The sequence below is a fragment of the Saimiri boliviensis genome, chromosome 14 (assembly GCF_048565385.1).
Source record: "Saimiri boliviensis isolate mSaiBol1 chromosome 14, mSaiBol1.pri, whole genome shotgun sequence".
Lineage (NCBI taxonomy): Eukaryota > Metazoa > Chordata > Mammalia > Primates > Cebidae > Saimiri > Saimiri boliviensis.
In genome coordinates this window covers 3,899,143-3,920,732 of record NC_133462.1, presented here as the reverse complement: position 1 = coordinate 3,920,732, position 21,590 = coordinate 3,899,143, and the positions used below count along the sequence as shown (strand labels likewise).

General features: G+C 49.0%; 1 protein-coding gene and 1 non-coding gene across 4 annotated transcripts; one reads left to right on the top strand and one right to left on the bottom strand.

The window, feature by feature from the left end:
* Nucleotide 1: 1 nt before the first annotated feature.
* Nucleotides 2-21,320, bottom strand: NLRP7 (NLR family pyrin domain containing 7). 3 transcript variants are annotated; one of them, XM_003944062.3, is made up of 11 exons: nt 21,262-21,320; nt 18,217-18,527; nt 15,311-15,385; nt 12,246-13,821; nt 10,592-10,789; nt 9,656-9,826; nt 7,946-8,116; nt 7,155-7,325; nt 5,183-5,350; nt 3,372-3,542; nt 2-346 (listed from the first exon to the last, which is right to left on the bottom strand). In XM_003944062.3, exons 2-11 carry the CDS (start codon nt 18,491-18,493, stop codon nt 214-216), a joined length of 3,111 nt encoding a protein of 1,036 aa, XP_003944111.3. In that variant the 5' UTR covers nt 18,494-18,527; nt 21,262-21,320; the 3' UTR covers nt 2-213. The 3 variants fall into 3 exon arrangements, with proteins under 3 accessions (XP_003944111.3, XP_003944113.3, XP_003944112.3); XM_003944064.3 differs by having other exon boundaries at nt 10,592-10,705; XM_003944063.4 differs by lacking the exon at nt 3,372-3,542.
* LOC120362931 (U4 spliceosomal RNA) lies at nt 21,047-21,187 on the top strand. Its single transcript, XR_005578717.1, has one exon. It is a non-coding gene; the product is annotated as a U4 spliceosomal RNA (small nuclear RNA).
* Nucleotides 21,321-21,590: the final 270 nt, after the last annotated feature.

Below are 21,590 nucleotides of genomic sequence, written 5' to 3'. Positions count from 1 at the left end.
CGAGACTGCTCCAGCTTTTTATTATCCCGGTGAGAAAGTGCACAGCATGACGTGAAGGGCGTGTGTGGCTTTTGCAGAATCTCCCACAAACAGCGAGAAAAGCAGTGTCAAGTCCTACAGAATTAACATGTGACCCTCTGACCCACATTCGTAAGACATCTTGGAGACCAGATGCCCACTTCTCATGTAATTCGCATGGCAATCCCTGTCTGCTCAGCAAAAAGAGTCGCAGCACGGAGGTGCTGCCTCCCCGGAAGCATTGCAATCAATCATCAGCTCGGGATTCTTCTCTTTCACTTCCTCTGACAGCTTCTCAATTTCCAAACTAGTGTCGTAGGTCTTCACCCTGAAGGATCAGAGAACACACACGTTTGCAGAGTACCTACAGTTTCAGTGTCCCAAGAAATTCATTCTCAATTACTCAGGATGCCTGCATATGTTTTTTTGTTTTGTTTTATTTTGTTTTTTTTTAAGAGACAGGGTTTCGCCATGTTCGCCAGGATGGTCCTGATCTCCTGACCTCGTGATCCACCTGACTCAGCCTCCCAAAGTGCTGGGATTACAGGCATGAGCCACCACGCCCAGCCAGAACATCTGTTTTAAAACACTCAAAGCAGGAAATGTTTTTGTTTTTTGTTTGTTTGTTTGTTTTGGAGACAGGGTCTTGCTCTCTTGCCCAGGCTGGAGTGCAATGGTGCCACTTGGCTCACTGCAACCTCCAGCTCCTGGGTTCAAGTGATTCTCATGCCTCAGCCTCCTAAGTAGCTGTGATTACAGGTGTGCACCACCATCCTCAGCTAAGTTTTGTATTTTCAATAGAGATGGGCTTTGTTTTTTGTTTTTTTTTTTTTTTTTAAGATGAGGTTTCACCATGATGGCCAGGCTGGTCTTGAACTCCTGACTTCAGGTGATCCACTGACCTCAGCCTCCCAAAGTGCTAGGATTACAGGTGTGAGCCACCACTCCTGGCCGAGATGGGTTTTCAACATGCTTGCCAGGCTGGTCTCAAACTTCGGGTCTCAAGTGATCCACCCACCTTGGCCTCCCAAAGTCATGGGATTACAAACAGGAGCCACCATGCCCAGCCGGAAACTTATAAAGAACTTCTAAAGCCGGAAAATTTCTAAAGAATTTAGACCCACAAAATGGGAATCCTTGTAAGTCTAAAAAAAAAAAAAAAAACACATTATGGCCAAACAGCTCGTTGGGAGGCCACAGGAGGCAGATCCCTTGAGCTCAGGAGTTCAAGACCTGCCTTGGCAACACAGTGAATCCTGTCTCTACTAAAACTACAAAAAGTTAGCCAGGTATGGGAGTACACACCTATAGTCCCAGCTACGCAGGAGGCTGAGACAGGAGGATCACTTAAGCCCAGGAAGCAGAGGTTGCAACGAGCTAGAGATTGCCCTACTGCACTCAGTCTGGGTAACAAAATATGTCTTTAAAAAATAAATTTAGGCTAGGCGCGGTGGCTCAAGCCTGGAATCCCAGCACTTTGGGAGGCCGAGGCAGGTGGATCACGAGGTCAAGAGATCGAGACCATCCTGGTCAACATGGTGAAACCCGGTCTCTCCTAAAAATACAAAAATTAGCTGGGCATGGTGGCGCGTGCCTGCAGTCCCAGCTACACAGGAGGCTGAGGCCGGAGAATTGCCTGAACCCAGGAGGCGAAGGTTGTGGTGAGCCGAGATCGCACCATTGCACTCCAGCCTGGGTAACAAGAGCGAAACTCCATCCCCCAAAAAAAATAAAATAAAAATAAATTTAAAAATTAGATAATCAGACTAAAGCCCATTGTAATAGGCTCATATAGCTTCAGTTTGTCTATAGCTATTGTGTGGTGTCTAGGGCGAGCTCTAATCCTGCTGTCTCTATCCACAGTGTAACTCTTCACATGTTGATGCCTTCTGACAACTTCTGTGCACCCCTGACTTCAGGAGCCCACAGCTGCTACCCCCCTCCACCCAGAGATAAAGGGAGTATATGTAAGTATTCAGCTCATCCAATTACCCTCAGTTAATCTGATTACCCTTCAGGAACTTTGGTTAAAAAGAAAGTGGCAAATCATGGCCATTTGTTGTGGTTGACGCTTGTAATCCCAGCACTTTGGGAGGCAGGAGGATCGCCTGAGGTGCTGAGTTCAAGACCAGCCTGACCAACATGGTGAATCCCCGTCTGTACTAAAAATACAAAGATTAGCTGGGCGTGGTGGCAAAGGGACTGTAATCCCAGCTACTCAGGAGGCTGAGGCAGGAGAATCGCTTAAACCCAGGAAATTACAGCGAGCTTAGATAGGGCCCCTGCATTCTAGGCTGGGCAACAGAGTGAGATTCCACCTCAGAATACATGTATATATACACAAAAATTACCCAGGCATGGTGGTGCGTACCTGTAATCCCAGCTACTCAAGAGGCTGAGCAGGATAATTGCTTGAACTTGTGAAGCAGGGGCTGCAGTGAGTCAAGACTGCACCACTGCACTCCAGCCTGGGCAACACAGCGAGACTCCATCCCAAAAAGAAAAAACAAACAAAAAGGCCAGGTGCAATGGCTCAAGTCTGTAATCCCAGCACTTTGGAAGGAAGGCCGAAACTGGTGGCTCACCCGAGGTCAGGAGTTTAGACCGGCCTGGCCAAGATGGTGAAAACCCCCTTTCTTTTTTTTCTTTTTTTTTTTTTTTTGAGACGGAGTTTTGCTCTTGTTACCCAGGCTGGAGTGCAATGGCGCGATCTCGGCTCACCACAACCTCCGCCTCCTGGGCTCAGGCAATTCTCCTGCCTCAGCCTCCTGAGTAGCTGGGATTACAGGCACACGCCACCATGCCCAGCTAATTTTTTTGTATTTTTAGTAGAGACGGGGTTTCACCATGTTGACCAGGATGGTCTCGATCTCTTGACTTCGTGATCCACCCACCTCGGCCTCCCAAAGTGCTGGGATTACAGGCTTGAGCCACCGCGCCCGGCCTGAAAACCCCCTTTCTACTAAAAATACAAAAATTAGCTGGGTGTAGTAGTAGGCATCTGTCATCCCAGCTACTTGGGACCAAGGTGGGAGAATCGCTTGAACCCAGGAGGCGGAGGTTGCAGTGAGCTGAGATCATATCACTGCACTCCAGCCTGGGCTACAAGAAAGAAACTCCATTTCAAAAAAAAAAAAAAAAGGAAAGAAATAAAAAAATTAGCTGGGCATGTTGGCACACCTGTAGGCCCAGCTACTCAGGAGGCTGAGGCAGGAGCATTGCCTGAACCTGGGAGGCAGAGGCTGCAGTGAGCCAAGATCACACCACTGCACTCCAGCCTGCATGACAGAGCAAGACTCCATCTCAAAAAAAAAAAAAAAAAAAGAAAAAAAGAAAAAAGAAAAAAGCTATACCTGAGTGTCTTCAAGGATCCAGTTCTTTGTTTTAGAAACTCAAAGAGCTTAATTATGCCACTTTTCCACAAATGGTTCTGGCCCAGGTCCAGAGTTTCCAGTTTCTGATTGCTGATGAGAGCAGATCCAAGATGTTGACAATAGAAAGGCAGAAGGGAGCAGCTCCAGAGGCTGTTGAGGAAGCACATGGAAACCCATGCATTCACTGAGCAGGTGGTGGCCGGATGCAGTGGCTCACGTCTGTAATCCCAGCACTTTGGGAGGTGGGTGGATCACTTGAGGCCAGGAGTTCGAGGCCAGCCTGGCCAACATGGTGAAAACCTGTCTCTACTAGAAATAAAAAAATTAGGCCGGGCATGGTGGTAGGCACATGTAATCCTAGCACTTTGGGAAGCCAAGGAGGGCAGATCACCTGCGGTCAGGAGTTTGAGACCAGCCTGACTAACATGATGAAACTCTTTAAAAAATAAATAAATAAAATTAGCTGGGCGTGGTGGCACATGTCTTTAATCCCAGCTACTCAAGAGGCTGAGGCTCGAGAATTGCTTGAGCCTGGGAGGCAGAGGTTGCAGTAAGCTGAGATCACGCCACTGCACTCTAGCCTGGGCAACAGAGTGAGACTCCATCTCAAATAAGGGGAAAAAAAAAAGTACCCTGTGTTCTAGCTTTTTTATCTTGTCTCTACTGCAAAGCTAATTAGTAATGACATGATAAAGATTCTCTTTGCATTAGGATTGCAGGTTCTGGTTGGAAGATAGGCTGCAACCAAGACATGCAATTGACAGACCTGGAAGACAGAATATAAAGAGCTCACCGTTCCATTTGTGAGCCTTTGCATTTCCTGGGGGTGGTATCCCATCTATCCCTGGGTTTATGAGCAGGGGCAGGATCACTGCTTCCCGATTACTGGATCTCGGCACAAGTGGCTTATTTCTGAAGTCCACATCCCTGGGGGCCATTCTCATCTATATTTCACTTCTCCAGTCCCTGTATATGACTTTGGAAGCACCCAGCCACCTATATTCAGTGTCTGGAGGGATTTGCTCTTAAAATTCAATCCAGAGTGACACAGTCTGAGACATTGAGAATGTAGAAATTAAAGATTTCCAAACACTTTGAAAATGAAGCCGGGTGTGATGGCTCATGCCTGTGATCCCAGAACTTTGGGAGGCCAAGGCAGGCAGATCACCTAAGGTAAGGAGTTGGAGACCAGCCTGGCCAATATTGTGAAACGCCATCTCTACTAAAAAATACAAAAACTAGCCAAGCGTGGTGCCTCACGCCTTAATCCTAGACTGTGGAGAAACCCTGTCTCTACTGAAAATACAAAATTAGCTGGGTATGGTGACACATGCCTATAAATCCAGCTACTCAGGATGCTGAGGCAGGAGAATCCCTTGAACCTGGGAGGTGGAGGTCACAGTGAGCTGAGGTTGTGCCATTGCAGTCTCGCCAGGGCAACAAAAGTGAAAAAAAAAAAAAATCAAAGATTTCCAAACACTTTAAAAATGAGGCCAGGCGTGATGGCTCATGCCTGTAATCCTAACACATGGGGAGGCTGAGGCGGGAGGATTCCTTGAGCCCTGGAGTTCAAAACCAGCCTGGGAAAGATGATGAGACCTCATCTCTACACAAAAATGTTAGCTGGCCATGGTAACCCATGCCTGTAGTCCCAGCTACTCAGGAGGCTGAGATAGGGCCATTAAGCCTGGAAGATTGAAGCTTCAGTGACTCATGATCACACCACTGTGCCCCAGCCTGGGGAACAGAGCAAGACCCTACCTCAAAAAAAAAAGAAAAAAATCACCTACCGTAAGTGTTTTAGGTTGCAGTCTGGATTCTCTAATGCCTGACAGAGAATCCACAATCCACAACCTATGTGGTTGAGGCTCAAGTCCAAGTCTGTGAGGCTGCAGACTCCTTGGAGAACCTTCGAGATAGCTCTGCAGCCATGCTTGGTTATGTTGCATTGCTGTAACCTGCAGGATAATCAGATGAAGAGAAGCCTGTTATCCCTCCAGCTTATGCCCTGTGAAGTAGTTGTTACTCCGAACACCATGCATCTTCCACCTTGACCTATATACTTCCAGGCGGGCTTGTACATAAAAGCATGCAAATGGGCCAGGTGTGGTGGCTCATGCCTGTAATCCCAGCACTGTGGAAGGCCGAGGCAGGTGGATCACGAGGTCAAGAGATCGACACCATCCTGGTCAACATGGTGAAACCCCATCTCTACTAAAAATACAAAAAATTAGCTGGGCATGGTGGCGCGTGCCTGTAATCCCAGCTACTGAGGAGGCTGAGGCAGGAGAATTGCCTGAACCCAGGAGGCGGAGGTTGTGGTGAGCCGAGATCGTGCCATTGCACTCCAGCCTGGGTAACAAGAGCGAAATTCTGTGTCCAAAAAAAAAGAATCTCAGAAATGAGAACTAGCTAGAATTTCTGAACAGTAATAGGTCTTTAGCCCTATGCTATCTCTTGAATGCTGGTCTAACCATGGTTTTAATGTGAACAGGCAGCGCACACTGAGCTGCTTCCCATGTTGCAAGATTCATGAGCCAGTTCATGGGCCAATCCCAGCCTGACACCTACGGTTTTTTTCTTCAGGTGGAATCTCACTAAATCGCCAGGCTGGAGTGCAGTGGTGCGATCTCAGCTCCCTGCAACCTCTGCCTCCCAGATTTAAGTGATTCTCCTGCCTCAGCCTCGCGAGTAGCTGGTACTACAGGCTTGCCCCACTACGCCAGGCTAATTTTTCTATTTTTAGTAGAGACAGAGCTTCACCATGTTGGCCAGGCTGGTCTCAAACTCCTTGACCTTAGGTGATCTGTCCACCGTCCACCACCTGTTCTCCAATAACGTATGCAAATAAAATTTTTTTTTTTTTTTTTTTTTTTTTGAGACGGAGTTTCGCTCTTGTTACCCAGGCTGGAGTGCAATGGCGCGATCTCGGCTCACCGCAACCTCCGCCTCCTGGGTTCAGGCAATTCTCCTGCCTCAGCCTCCTGAGTAGCTGGGATTATAGGCACGCACCACCATGCCCAGCTAATTTTTTGTATTTTTAGTAGAGACGGGGTTTCACCATGTTGACCATGGTTGGTCTCGATCTCTCGACCTCGTGATCCACCCGCCTCGGCCTCCCAAAGTGCTGGGATTACAGGCTTGAGCCACCGCGCCCGGCCGCAAATAAAAATTTTTTAAAAAGATGTCACTGCCCCTACCACATAACTCAGTCTACCTCTGATAACAGGCAGTGCTGTCGTGAAATTGAAAGAACATACACAAAGCATCAGATCCAAGAACGAATTGCCCGTCTCAAATCTTCCTTCGCAGCAGCAAGACGTATGCAAATATTAACATATTTTTACCTGTCTGTGCCCATTTTTTTTTTTTTTTTTTTTTGAGATGGAGTCTCACTCTCTGGCCCATGCTGGAGTGCAATGGCATGATGTCGGCTTACCACAACCTCTGCCTCTGATTACAGGCACATGCCACCACGCCTGGCTAATTTTTTGTATTTTCATAGAGACAAGGTTTCACCGTGTTAGCCAGGACAGTCTCGATCTCCTGACCTCGTGATCTGCCCACCTTGGCCTCCCAAAGTGCTGGCATTACAGGCATTAGCCACTGCACCCAGCCTTCTTTAATTCTTACCACGTTCTTACCAGTTACATTTTAAATGAATTAACAAGGACTTGCATATCTCTCCTGCTTGAATTCATGTACACACACACACACGCACACACACACGTACGCACACACATGCAGCCAGCAGGGACTTACACCAGGGTCTGCAGTTTACAGTCAGGGTAACTCAAGCCCTCACACAGCAACTGCACCCCTTTATCCCCGATGGGGTTCTTGGCCAAGCACAGGTGTGTCAGATGCTGGTTGACAATCAAGACCTCAGCAAGCTCCTTGCAACTGGCTTCTGTAAGATGACAGTTTTCCAACCTGCAAAAATAAGAAACAAATGCTAATATGATGAGAACGCTTCCAAAATTCCAACCTGCTCACCATGCCCACAGTTAGGGTCCTCGGCATCAGCCCTTCCCGTTAATCCCCTGCCCTCTGTCCTGTGCTGGTCATCACAGCCACGAAAGACCAGGAACGCGAGAAGGCCGAGACGCAGCCGTCCACCTGGAATCATCTCAGGAAGCAGGTGTTTGTTTTTGAGATGGAGTCTTGCTCTGTCACCCAGGTTCGAGTGCAATGGTGCCATCTCGGCTCATAGCAACCTCTGCCTCCTGGGCTCAAGCAATTCTCCTGCCTCAGCCTCCTGAATGAAATGCACCAGACATGCACAGCCACACCTGTCCATTTTCTTTTATTTTTAGTAGAGACAGGGTTTTGCCATGTTGGCCAGGTTGGTCTCGAACTCCTAACCTCACATGATCTACCCTCTTCGGCCTCCCAAGGTGCTGAGATTACAGGCATGAGTCACCATGCCCAGCCTGAAGCAGGTGTTTATATCAGTGAAAGGTACCATGTGGGCGGCCCAGCAAGTCGGGTGTTACAGTTTCTCTTCTCTTTTACCTGATCTAAACCAGAGCTCCCCATGGGAAGAAACTCACGACAACTTCTGCAGCAAGTTCGTTGGGTGTCCCAGAGTCTCATACAGCAACTTGGCACCCTCGTCCAGGAGCAGATTGGCTGAGAGGTGTAGGTGCCTCAGGGACTGGTTGGCTTTGAGGAGAAGGGAGAAATCGCCCCACTGCTCTGGCGTAGCTGAGTGACCCCCAAACCTGTGGCAAGAGTGGGAGTAAGTCATTCATTTGTGAGGAAAGAGGGTACCAGATTATTTTTTTTAAAGGAGACGGAGTTTCACCCTGTTGCCCAGGCTGGAGCCCAACGGCACAAACTCAGCTCACTGCAGCCTCCGCCTCCCAGGTTCAAGCGATTCTCCTGCCTCAACCTCCCAAGTAGCTAGGATTACAGGCACATGGCACCATGCCTGGCTAATTTTTGTATTTTCTTAGAGAGGGGTTTGCCATGCTGGTCTCAAACTCCTGACCTCAGGTGATCCGCCCACCTCGGCCTCCCAAATGATGGGATTCCATCAGCTTCTTATGCTTCACTTCCCAAAACATTGTCTTTGGTTTATCTCATTCTACTCTTTCTCCAACCCTGGCCTGAATTATTGGAGAGATCTCATCTTTCCTCTGCTTCAAGTTTCTTCACAGCCCCTGAAGCTACATCCAGCCTCATCTCCAAGAGACTGTAATACAATTCTGTGTAACGTTTCACCAACACGGCCCGTGGGGATGATTTTGTAGGAGGAAAAATTGTTTTTGAGACAGGAACTCGCTCTGTTGCCCAGGCTGGAGTGCAGTGGCATGATCATGGCTCCCCACCACCTCTGTCTCCCGGGCTCAAGCGATCCTCCCACCTGAGCCTCCAGCATAGCTGGGACTAGAGGGGGGAAATGCTTAATACTCAAAATAAAGTTTATCCTGACCAGGCAGGATGGCTCATGCCTATAATCCTAGCACTTTGGGAGGCGGAGGCAAGTTGATCACTTGAGGCCAGGAGTTCAAGACCAGCCTGGCCAACGTGGTGAAACCCCGTCTCTACTAAAAATACAAAAATTAGCCAGGCGTGGTGTTGTGTGCCTGTAATCCCAGCTACTTGGGAGGCTGAGTCAGGAAAATCGCTTGAACCTGGGAGGCAGAGGTTGCAGTGAGCCGAGATCATGCCATTGCACTCCAGCCTGGGTGACAAGAATAAAACTGTTTCAAAAAAAAAAAAAAATCTCATAGGAGTATGGAGAAGGTTGCATGCTCCCTGTGAGTCCCTAGCTCCTGAGGATCCAGATTGATGATCCATCCACCTCAGGCTCCCAAAGTGCTGGGATCACAGCACTGCACGGGGCTCAGGCCCCAGAGCCTGATGACCTGAGATTGAACAGTTTCATCCCAAAACTACCCCAAACCCCTGTCTGTGAAAAACCTGTCTTGCACAAAACCAGTCCCCAGTGCAGAAAAAGCTGGGGGCTGCTGCTCTCAATCCAAACAGGTAGGCGAGAGGCAGTCAGGAGCAGCACGTCCCTAAAGCTGCAACACAGCACAGAATTCTGGGTGTTTCTTTGCATCGAGAGCTGCTTATATCACACCGAAGTCAAGCTGGTGGGGGAAAGAGAGGCTGACACCCCACACGGGCCTGTTTGAGAAATACGTTCCCTGCCTGGCACGGCATCCAGAGCGGTTACACTTTTTCCTGGATCCTCCAGCAACACGGTGTAGAGGACTCTGGGTCCTCAGGAGAGCCATGACCGTGAGACCCACCTCAGGTACTGGAGGTTGCCTTTGGGAGTTCTGAACAGATCACACAACAGCAGCAGCATCGTGTGTTCCCACTCGATGTGCCCTTCCAGGGTCAGGTGAGTGAGGGTCGTCTTCCCAATGAAAGCAAGACAGAAGTCCCGGTAAGCCGTGTCAGGGGTGACATTTTTAATCCTAGGAAAAAGCAAAAGAGATTCCACTTTGAGTGTTTAATCCTCACGTTGTGTACAGGCGTGTATAAACAAAAAGCTATTCCAGATTTAGAAACAATTAGAAGTTCTTGGCCAGGCGCAGTGGCTCGTGTCTGTAATCGCAGCACTTTGGGAGGCCGAGACAGGAGGATAACCCAAGGTCAAGAGTTCGAGACCAGCCTGAGCAACATGGTGAAACCCCATCTCTACAAAAAATACAAAAATTAGCTGCGGCCGAGGTGGGCAGATCACCTGAGTTCAGGAGTTCAAGACCAGCCTAGCCAACATGGTGAAACCCTGTCTCTATTAAAAATACAAAAATTAGCTCGGCATGGTGGTGGGCGCCTGCAATCCCAGCTACTTGAGAGTCTTAGGTAGGAGAATTGCTTAAACCTGGGAGGTACAGGCTGCAGTGAGCCTGGGCTAGAGAGCAAGACTCCGTCTCAAAAGAGAAAAAAAAAAAGGCAAGAAGCAGAAGATCAGGAAAAACCACCAATGGGTACTACGCTTGATTCCTGGGTGATAAAATAATCTGTACAACAAACTCCCACGCCACACGCTTACCTGTGTAACGAGGCTGCACTTGTACCTACTTATTTGGTTTTAGTAACAAACCAAAAAAAAAAAAAAAAAAAAGCTGAAAAATCCCCGAATACACAGAGATGAAAACACATTTCTATCTTTTTTTAAAGTGCAAGAAGCCTAGTCAGGGTTTAGGATCTTCCTTGCAAGAGGAACTTCTCCTTACTCTGCTTTCTGCAGATGACAGGTGTTACGGGCTATGTGGTCGCAAAGAACCCGCACGGATGACTCGCTCAGGAAGCTTTGTCTCACTTCCAGAAACTTCAGATTGCTGTTTGAGCTGACGAGAGAGCAGAAATCCTTCCAGACGTGAAGAGAGTGGAGGTCCTGCTGCACCCATTTCGGAAGGGCGACGTAAGTGTACCTGCAGGAGAGCACATGTTCATATCATGTGGCCAGTCACCGCATGGGGGGATGGGTGGGTTTTTCTTTTTTTTTTTGAGACAGGGTTTTGCCCTGTCACCCAGGCTGGAGTGCAGTGGCACAATCTTGGCTCACTGCAACCTCTGCCTCCTGGGTTCAAGCGATTCTCCCGACTCAGCCTTCCAAGTAGCTAGGATTACAGGCTCGCGCCACCACACCCAGCTAACTTTTTTGTATTTTGAGTAGAGACGGGGTTTCACTATGTTGGCCAGGCTGGTCTTGAACTCCTGACCTCAGGTGATCCACCTACTTCAGCCTCCCAAAGTGCTGGGATTACAGGCCTGAGCCACGGGCGCCCAGCTACAAACCACATTTCAATAGCAAAAATCACAATTACTTTTGCACCCAGCTAATACTACATAAGTACAGTGTCTATAGTAAACAATAGCACATCATATCTTTGCTAAGTGTAGAGATCTTAAGTTTTCCCAAAACATCAAATAACAGATAAGGCTGGGCGAGGTGGCTCATGCCTGTAATCCTGACACTTCCGGTAGGCCAAAGTGGGAAGATCGCTTGAGCCCATGAGTTTAAGACCAGCCTAGGCAAGAAACCAAGACCCCATAAAATAAAATAACCGGGCATGGTGGTGCACACCTGTAGTCCCAGCTACTCGGGAGGCTGAGGCAGGAAAATCTGAGAGACTGAGGCTGCAGTGAGCCATGCTCACTCTAGCCTGGACAACAGAGCAAGACACTATCTCCAAAAAAAAAAAAAAGAAAGAAAAAGAAAAAGAAGATAGGCCGGGTGCAGTGGCTCACGCCTGTAATCCCAGCACTTTAGGAGGCAGATGGATGAGGTCAGGATTTTGAGACCAGCCTGGCCAAGATGGTAACACCCCCGTCTCTACAAAGAAATACAAAAATTAGCCAGGTGTGGTGAGGCAGAGGCGGCAGTGAGCCAAGATCACTCCACCGAACTCTAGTCTGGGAGACAGAGCAAGACTCCATCTCAAAAAATAAGACAACGAATGGCCTGTAATCCTAGCACTTTCGGAAGCCGAGATGGATGGATGACCTGAGGTCCGGGTTTGAGACCAGCCTGGCCAACATGATGAAACCCCATCTCTACTAAAAATACAAAAGTTAGCTAGGTACAGTGGCTCATGCCTGTGATCACAGCTACTCATGGAGCTGACACACAAGAATCGCTTGAACCCGGGAGGTGGAGGTTGCAGTGAGCCAAGATCATGCCATTGCACTCGAGCCTGGGCAACTAGGGCAAAACAGTCTCAATTTTTTTAAAAAACTCAATTCCTCATTGCCAAATTGTATCTCTGCATTGAACATGAAGCAGGAACAAAGTCCAGCCAGAGGGAAATTCTGACCCTCAGCCACAAGGCACAGGAGACACTGGCCTCTTCCCGGTGGAGCATGGGATGAGCAAACTGTTCTTACCTCTCTAACTCAAAGTCTGGGTCGAAGTCCACGTAGTTCTCCAGGAACACCCCCTTTGCTACCTGCAGTGAGAGTTTCTCCAAGTCTGGACAGTGCTTCAGGCTGAAATAACACTGCATCATTTCAGACGTATTTGTCAAGTGAATAGACATTTCCTGGAACGGGGCCATCACCACCTTTGCCAGCTCATCCTCCTGAGACTCATACAGGCAGCACAAGATCTCCTTCAGGCCTGCCATCGACGACGGCTTCTTTACGTGAAGATGTGCTTTGCACCGCAGCAATTCCTGTTTGATCTCCCGTGACATCACGCAGCCAAAAGTGGTCTCCAACTCTGTGGCTCTCTTCTCGTTGGCAAGGCCGAATAAGAAGTGTCCTGCTTGGATCAGGTCGGGGTTCTGGACTCTTTCTTCACTGGAAAGCAGCTTCTGCACATCCCCAATGTCCCAGGCATGGCGGTCCCTGTCCTCCTCCTCCTTCTCCAGGGCGTAGAACAGCGCAGTGAAAAACTGCTGGAGGCTGAGGTGGAGGAAGGAGTAGTAGTCTTTGGAGTCTCTATCCTGGCGGAGGATGCCTCTGTCCAGGAACGGGCGGAGGTCGGACTCCTGCACCCCGAAGCTCTCCAGGTCCTCTGCGTGGAACACGGACATCTGTGCCCACAGGCCCTGTGCAGCCAGGGCGCTCAGTGCCCGCAGCGTGTCCCCGAGCTGTGCACCCTTCGGGAAGCGGCTGCAGAGAAAGTGCAGGAACAGCCCCGTGCGGGTGTGGCAGGTGGGGGCCGGATCCTCCCCGTTCTCCATCTGCAGCTTCAGACTGGTGCACACCATCCAGCACACCGTGGGCGCCGAGCCCAGCTGGAACAGGGCTGCGTTGCTTCTCATCAGCTCAAAGGCATGCATGGCTTGGTCTTCGTCTCCAAAGTGTCTCAGGAAATAGGCCCTCCTGTCCTCCTCCAGGAACCCCTCCACCCTTATGTAGATGGGCTTCTCAGCCAGGAGCTGCAGATCCTTCAGGGGCGTGGGCCGTGTGGTGACCAGCAGGGCGGCCTTGGGTAACATCTTCCTCTTCAGCAAACTCCCCAGGAGGACCGGCACCGGCTTTGGCTTCTTCCAGTCCCCGCAGATGTCGTGGATCAGCGCCCCGGGGGGGACTCTCAGCTCATCAAGGCCATCGACCACGAACAGGATTCTCTGTGCTTCGGCTAGGATGTTTGGAATGTCATCCTGCAATTCCGGCCGGTCTTTGGCGATCAGCTCTGCAAAACTGCACGGGCCCAGGCGGCTGAGCTCCTTGCAGCTGAGGTAGAATGCGTACCTGGCCTTCGGGCCGAGGTTATAGTCTTTCCAGTCCAGCATACACTTTTTGGCCAGCGTGGTTTTCCCCACGCCCGCAGGACCGTGCAGAACCACCGTGTAAGGGGATGGCTGCGTGGGTCTTCCGGGATTCAAGAATGGAATGAACCTTTGGTTTCTCTGAGTGACGTGGTCGTGGAAATTGTCACTGTCTCCTCGCCAAAAGCTGTTCCTCCAGACCAAAGACTGTTGGTCCATCACGTTTCTCGATTCTTCCTTCTCACCTGCAGTGACAGGCCATAGGACAGGTGAGGTTGGTGATGATACTCATCTGAAAATTACTGTGTAAAGTACCAGAGGTAAAGAAAACCAGGAAGAAGTAACGTGCGTTGCACGCTCTCAAGCACCAAACTCACCACCACAAGACTGAATTCACCCACCTGGCTTTGCTGGCTCCAAGTCCTCTTCTGAGTCCGCCAGCTCACGGTGATCTGCGTCTGCCACCTGTCCGTCCTCTGTAAAAATACACAGATGTAAGTCATGGTGATTTGTACTCCCTGAATCAGACATTGTAGAAAAGCAAGCATCAAATACATACATACGTATTTAGAGATGGGGTCTTGATATGTTCCCAAGACTGGATTTGAACCCCCAGATTTAAGCAATCCTCCCACCTCAGCCTCCTGAGTATCTGGGACTGCAGGAGCATTATCACTGCCTTTGGCTCAAATATTCTTGAGTCTTTTTTTCGGTGCGGGGGGGCGGGGCTGGAGCCCTATTGGCTCCGCCCTTGTAACCTCATTTAATCTTTACTTCTGAAGCCCTATCTCCAAATACACAGTCACATCGAGGGAGTCAGAGCATCAGTATAAGTTCTCTGGACACAATTCAGTACCCAGTTTGGAGACGGATTTTTTGTTTCTCTGTAAGTAACATGTCATTTCCTCACAAATACAAAGTAATCTTTCCCACACTTAAAAATAGAACAGCTTGGTTCTTCAAAAACACCGAATTACGATATGACCTAGCAATTTTGCTCCCACAAAACGGAGTCAATAGGAGTTCTTCCAGGCGAAAGATCATTTGTCTATCTTATTTCTTTTGAGGCAGAGTCTTGCTCCGTCACCCCGGCTGGAGTGCAGTGGCACCATCTCGGCCCACTGTAACCTCTGCCTCCTGGGTTGAAAGAATTCTTGTGCCCCAACCTCCTGGGTAGCTGGAATTACAGGTGCCTACCACCACACTTGACTAATTTTTGTACTTTTTAAAAAAATATATTTTTTATTGCATTTTAGGTTTTGGGGTACATGTGAAGAACATGCAGGATTGTTTCATAGGTACATACATGGCAATGTGATTTGCTGCCTTCGTCCCCATCACCTGTATCTGGCATTTCTCCCCATGTGATCCCTCCCCAACTCCCCACCCCCCGCTGACCCTTCCCTAGTTCCCCCGCACAGACCCCAGTGTATGATGCTCCCCTCCCTGTGTCCACGTGTTCTCATTGTTCAACACCCACCTATGAGTGAAACGGGCTTTTGTCATATGGGTCAGGCTGGTCTCGCACTCTTGATCTCAAGTGATCAGCCCACTTTGGCCTCTCAATGTGCTGGGATTACCTGAGCCTACTTTTATTGTGGTAAAAAATAAGAGTTACCATTTTAACACGTAATTCATGTGTTCTAAGGAAACATGAATTACTAAATGAAGAAAACCAGGAAGAAGTGATGCGCCTTGAACCCTCTCAAACACCAGGCGACTGTATTCACCCACCTGGCTTTGCTAACGCCAAGTCCTGTTCTGAGTCTCCCAGCTCAGGGTTATCTACTTCTTCCACCTGTCCGTCCTCTGTAAAATACACAGACGTAAGCCTGTACCTCCACAATACAGTGTAACCACCCCAACTTGGAAAAAGCCCCAAAACCTTATCATCCCAAATGAATCCCCCGTTCCCATTTAAGCAGACACCCCCATTTCTTCCCTTCCCCCAGCCTCTGGCGCCCACTCATCTTTATCTTCTCTCTGTGGCATTTGAGATAGTTCAAGTAAATGGAATCCCAAAATGTGTCCTCTCGGGTGACTCATTTCCCTCAGGTACAGGAATTTGATCTTCATTCATGTTGTGGTATCAGCACTCTGTTCCTTTAGGTGGCTGGATAGTAATCCACTGCATGAACAGTGGATTGATCCGTTTCCCTATTCATGTACATTTGACTTGTTCTTTTTTTTTTTTTTTTGAGACGGAGTTTCGCTCTTGTTACCCAGGCTGGAGTGCAATGGCGCGATCTCGGCTCACCGCAACCTCCGCCTCCTGGGTTCAGGCAATTCTCCTGCCTCAGCCTCCTGAGTAGCTGGGATTATAGGCACGCACCACCATGCCCAGCTAATTTTTTGTATTTTTAGTAGAGACGGGGTTTCACCATGTTGAGCAGGATGCTCTCGATCCCTTGACCTCGTGATCCACCCGCCTCGGCCTCCCAAAGTGCTGGGATTACAGGCTTGAGCCACTGCACCCGGCCGTACATTTGACTTGTTCCTATCTTCTGAGTATTATGAGTCATGTTGCTCATTTTCCTGGTTTTTTCATTTCTGGTACTGTACCAAAGTAATTTTCAGATGAGTATCATCAACCTCAACTGTTGTACTGCATGTCACTGCAGGTAAAAAGGAGGGTCATACATATGGAGAAGCCAGCGCAGTGGCTCACGCCTGTAATCCCAGCACTTTGGGAGGCTGAGGCGGGCACATCACGAGGTCAGGAGATGGAGAGGAGCCTGGCCAACACGGTGAAGCCCCATCTCTGCTAAAACTACAAAATTAGACTTGGTGTGGTGGCTCACACCTGTAATCCCAGCACTTTGGGAGGCCGAGGTGGGCAGATCACAAAGTCAGGAGACCAAGACCATCCTGGCTAACACAGTGAAACCCCGTCTCTACTAAAAATACAAAAAATTGGCCAGGTGTGGTGGCACACACCTATAATCCCAGCTACTCAGGAGGCTGAGGCAGGACAATCGCTTGAACCCGGGAGAAGGAGGTTGCGGTGAGCCGAGATCACACCACTGCATTCCAGCCTGGGCCACAGAACGAGACTCCATCTCAAAAATAATAAATCAAATAAATAATAAATGAAATAAATTTCTTTTTTTTTTTTTTTTGAGACGCTCTTGTTACCCAGGCTGGAGTGCAATGGTGCGATCTCGGCTCACCGCAACCTCCGCCTCCTGGGTTCAGGCAATTCTCCTGCCTCAGCCTCCTGAGTAGCTGGGATTACAGGCACTCACTACCATGTCCAGCTAATTTTTTGTATTTTTAGTAGAGACGGGGTTTCACCATGTTGACCAGGTTGGTCTCGATCTCTTGACCTCGTGATCCACCCGCCTCGGCCTCCCAAAGTGCTGGGATTACAGGCTTGAGCCACCGCGCCCGGCCGAAATAAAATTATTCTAAAACAAAATTGTTAGAATGCTGCCAGACATGGTGGCTCACATCTGTAATCTCAGCCCTTTGGGAGACTGAGGTAAGAGTATTATCTATACAAAAGAGAAGAAAAAATAAGTTTGGAAGGCTGAGGTGGGAGGTTAACAGGACCCCAGGGTTGGAGGCTACAGCGAACCACGATCGCACCACTGCACTCCAACCTGGGTGACAGACTGAAATCCTGTCTCAAAAAAAAAAAAAAAATGAGCCAAGCACAAGACATGTACGTGTATCTCCAGCTCCTCGACAGGCTGGGGCAGGAAGATTGTTTTGTTGTTGTTTTGTGCTTTTTTTCTTATACTGCAAAACTAAAAAGTACTTCCCCCCCCACCCCCGCTTTTCTTTTTTGAGATGAAGTCTTGCTCTGTCACCAGGCTGGAGTGCAGGGGCACAATCTCAGCTCACTGCAACCTCCACCTTCTGGGTTCAAGCGGTCTTCCTGACTCAGCCTCCTGAGTAGCTGGGATTACAGGTGCCCACCACCAAAGCTGGCTAGTTTTGTTTTTTGTTTTAAGTTTAGTAGAGATGCGGTTTCACCATGTTGGCCAGGATGGTCTTGATTTCCTGACCTCACGATCCACCCACCTCATCTCCCAAAGTGCTGGGATTACAGGCATGAGCCACTGCACGTGGCCAGGAAGATTGTTTAAGGTGAGGAGTTTGAGGCTGCAGTGTACCGTGATTATGCCTGTGAAGAGCCTGGGCAATGTACCAAGACCACATCTCCTAGAAGGTGCTTGAAAATGCAAAACGGGTCATAGGAAAATTAAAATCATGAGTATATATATGCATGAGGCTATCATCTTATTTTTTTAATTCTTTTCTGATTTCTGTTTTCTTTTTTAGCTTGTTCATTTTTTTATTTTTTAAAGATGGAGTCTTGCTATGTTGCCCAGGCTGGAGTGCAATGGTGCCATCTCGGCTCACTGCAACCTCCACCTGCCACGTTCAGGAAATTCTGCCACAGCCTCCCAAACAGCTGGGATTACAGGTGCCCACCACCCCACCAGGTCCAGATAAGTTTTGTCTTTTTAGTAGAGATGAGGTTTTACCATGTCAGGCCGATCTCCAACTCCTGATCTCATGTGATCCAACCACCTCAGCCTCCCAAATTGCTAGGATTACATGCATGAGCCACCGCCCCCGGCCAGAGCTCATTCCCTGTTACAAACAACCAGGACACCCCATGTTCTACTCACCCAGCAACTCCTCCTTTGCCATCTTAGTCAATTCTGGGAGATTCAGCTCTTCAAAGACCTTCACAGTCACATTCCTTATCCAGCATTCTGAGGATGTGTTGACCAGAATTTCTGCCAGTTTCTGGCCATTGGCCTCTTCCACCTCAGACCATGGGGTCTTCTGTAGCACATCTTCTAGGGGAAAAGCCCACAAGATGGATTTGAAAGTCCCCAATTCACCCTCGCTCAGCTGCTCCAGAAGGGTCTGCAGAGTGTACTGTAGCTGTGGTGATGTCATAGTGCTCCACGTGTGAGACCTTAGGTTAAGGGAACTAGGAGAAAAAGGAACAGTTCACAAGTGACCATCATTAAATGAAAACAGTTGCCTGTGTGCCGAGAACAACTGTCCGTGCTGTACCCTGAGTGGTGAAAGGTGAGGTAGACTCAATGAAGAGATGGAAAATCTGGCCCAGCATGGTGGCTCACACCTGTAATCCCAGCACTTTGGGAGGCTGAGGTGAGCAGATCACCTAAGGTCAGGAGTTTGAGACCAGCCTGGCCAACATGGCAAAACCCTCTCTACTAAAAATTAAAAATTAGCTGGGCATGGTGGTCCATGCCTGTAATCCCAGCTACTTGGGAGGCTGAGACAGGAGAATCGCTCCAACCCAGGAGGTGGAGGTTGCACTGAGCCAAGATGGTGCCACTGTACTCCAGCCTGGGCAACAAGAGTGTAACTCCGTCTCAAAAAAAAAAAAAAAAAAAATTGTCAGGACACGGTGGCCCACACCTGTAATCCCATCACTTTAGTAGGCTGAGGTGGGTGAATCACTCGAGTCTGGGGAGTTAGAGACCAACCTGAACAACAAGGCAAAACCCTGTCCCCACTCTAGCTACTTGGGAGGCTGAGGCAGGAGGATTTCTTGTGCCCAGAAAGTTGAGGATGCAGTAAGGCACAATCACACCACTGCATTCCAGCCTGAGTGACAAAGTTAAACTGCCTCAAAAACAATACAAGAGGGAGGCAGGCTGGAAAATGAAAACCAGAAAGTGACTTGCCAAGCCCAGGTGGTGGTACAAGTGGACAGCTTTACCCTGAGGAAGGGCAGCTCTTTCTCCTCGGCTTTGAGGTACAATTACGTATACACAATGTTAGGATGGAGCGGGAAGGGTGTGTGAGCCCAGGAGTTCCAGACCAGCCTAGGCAACCCAGGGAGACCTTGTCTCCATTTTTTAAAAGTATTTTTAAAGTAATATATGCAATTTTTACTTGCCAAACTGTAGAAGATGAAGTTGTTATATATACAGTGAAATGATTACCATCATCAAGCTACTTAGCATCCACTGCCTCATATAGTTGCGTTTCCTTTTTGCTGTGAGAACCTGTGATTCACGTAGACTCTACATGGTTTTTTTCCTGAAATGGAGTCTCACTGTGGCCCCCAGGCTGGAGCACAGTGGCACAATCTCAGCTCACTGCAACCTCTGCCTCCCAGGTTCAAGTGATGCTCCTGCCTCAGCCTCCCAAGAAGCTGGGATTACAGGTGTGCGCCACCACTCCCTGCTAAGTTTTATATTTTTAGTAGAGATGGCCTTTCACCATGTTGGCTGGTCTCGAACTCCTGACCTCAGATGATCCACGCACCTCAGCCTCCCAAAGTGCTGGGATTACAGGTGTGAGCCACCATGCCCAGCCATCTACATTTTAAAAAGAAAGAAAACAGGGTCTCCCTCTCATCCAGGCTGGAGTGCAGTGGCATGATCACAGCTCATTGCAGCCTCCACCTCCCAGGCTCAGGTGATCCTCCTACCTCACCCCATAAGTAGCTTAGACCCACCACCAAGTCTGGCCTTTTTTTTTTGAGATGGAGCAGGCTTCCCCAAACTACAGCCTGCAGGCCGCATGCGGCCCCCTGAGGCCATTTATCCGGCCCCCCACCGCACTTCAGGAAGGGGCACCTCTTTCATTGGTGGTCAGTGAGAGGAGCACAGTATGTGGCGGCCCTCCAACGGTCTGAGGGACAGTGAACTGGCCCCCTGTGTAAAAAGTGTGGGGACGCCTGAGATGGAGTCTCACTCTGTCTCCCAGGCTGAGTGCAGTGGCCCTATCTCAGCTCAAAGCAACCTCTGCCTCCCAGGTTTACGCTATTCTCCTGCCTCAACTTTCCAAGTAGCTGGTATTACAGGCATGCACCACCAAATCTGGCTAATTTTTGTGTTTTCAGTAGACACGTGTTGGTCAGGCTGGTCTCCTGACCTCAAATAATCCACCCACCTCAGCCTTCCAAAGTGCTGAGATAAGCAGGCATGAGCCACCACGCCCAGCCTTGTATTTTTTGTAGAGACAGATTTTACCATGTTGCGCAAGCTAGTCTCAAACTCCAGAACTCCTCTAAACTATATATGAATAGAAGTCTTTAAGACAACATTAGGCTGGGCACGAGGGCTCACACCTGTCATCCCAGCACTCCGGGAGACCGAGGCAGACTGATGACCTGAGGTCAGGAATTTGAGACCAGCCTGACCAACTAAAAATACAAAAATTAGCCAGGTGTGGTGATGCATGCCTGTAATAGCAGCTACTCGGGAGGCTCAGGCAGAAGAATCGCTTGAACTCAAGAGTTGGAGTTTACAGTGGTGGAGATCCCACCACTGCACACCAGCCTGAGCGGCAGAGTGAGACTCTATCTCAAAAAAAAAAAAAAAAAATCAAAAATCACACCAACCATTAGGAGTTGGGAAGGGCCATGGTAGAAACTCAACCAATTACTTCTCCCGGGGCGGAGCAGGGGAAAAAAAAAAAAAAGTAAAAGAAAAAAAAATTACGTCTCCCTTAAAAGAAGAGACAAAGAGCTTTGCGCAGTGGCAGTATCGTAGCCAATGAGGTTTATCCGAGGCGCGATTACTGCCAATTTAAAACGTTTCCCAATACCCTGCCAAGATGACTTGAAATATGGTCAGCATTGGCAATTTTTGACAGTCTCTACGGAGACTGAATAAAATAAACAAATAAGTAATAAAAAATAAAGAAGGGACGAAGAAACGGATGCAAGAATCAGCACTCACCTCCGCCGGGCAGGACTTGCTTCCAGCCTGTGTTTTCTGCAAAGGACATGGGTAATAAGAGGGTAAGGGAGCTCTGGGATTGGCCCTGGGGACACGGGGTGGAGGCAGGTGTTTCCCACCCAGGTGGAGCTGCCTGCTGAGATTAACATTGGTTGGCTCCCAACCACTGACCTCAGACTAACCTTGACATCACCTGGGCCCCATCCTCAGGGATTCAGCTGTAATTGAGCTGCAGGGGGCTTTGGGGAGCAGGGCTGGCTAAAACTCCCCAGGTGAGATTACTGTGCAATTCCCTTCCTAGACCACTGAGGTCAGGTGTGATCGGTGAC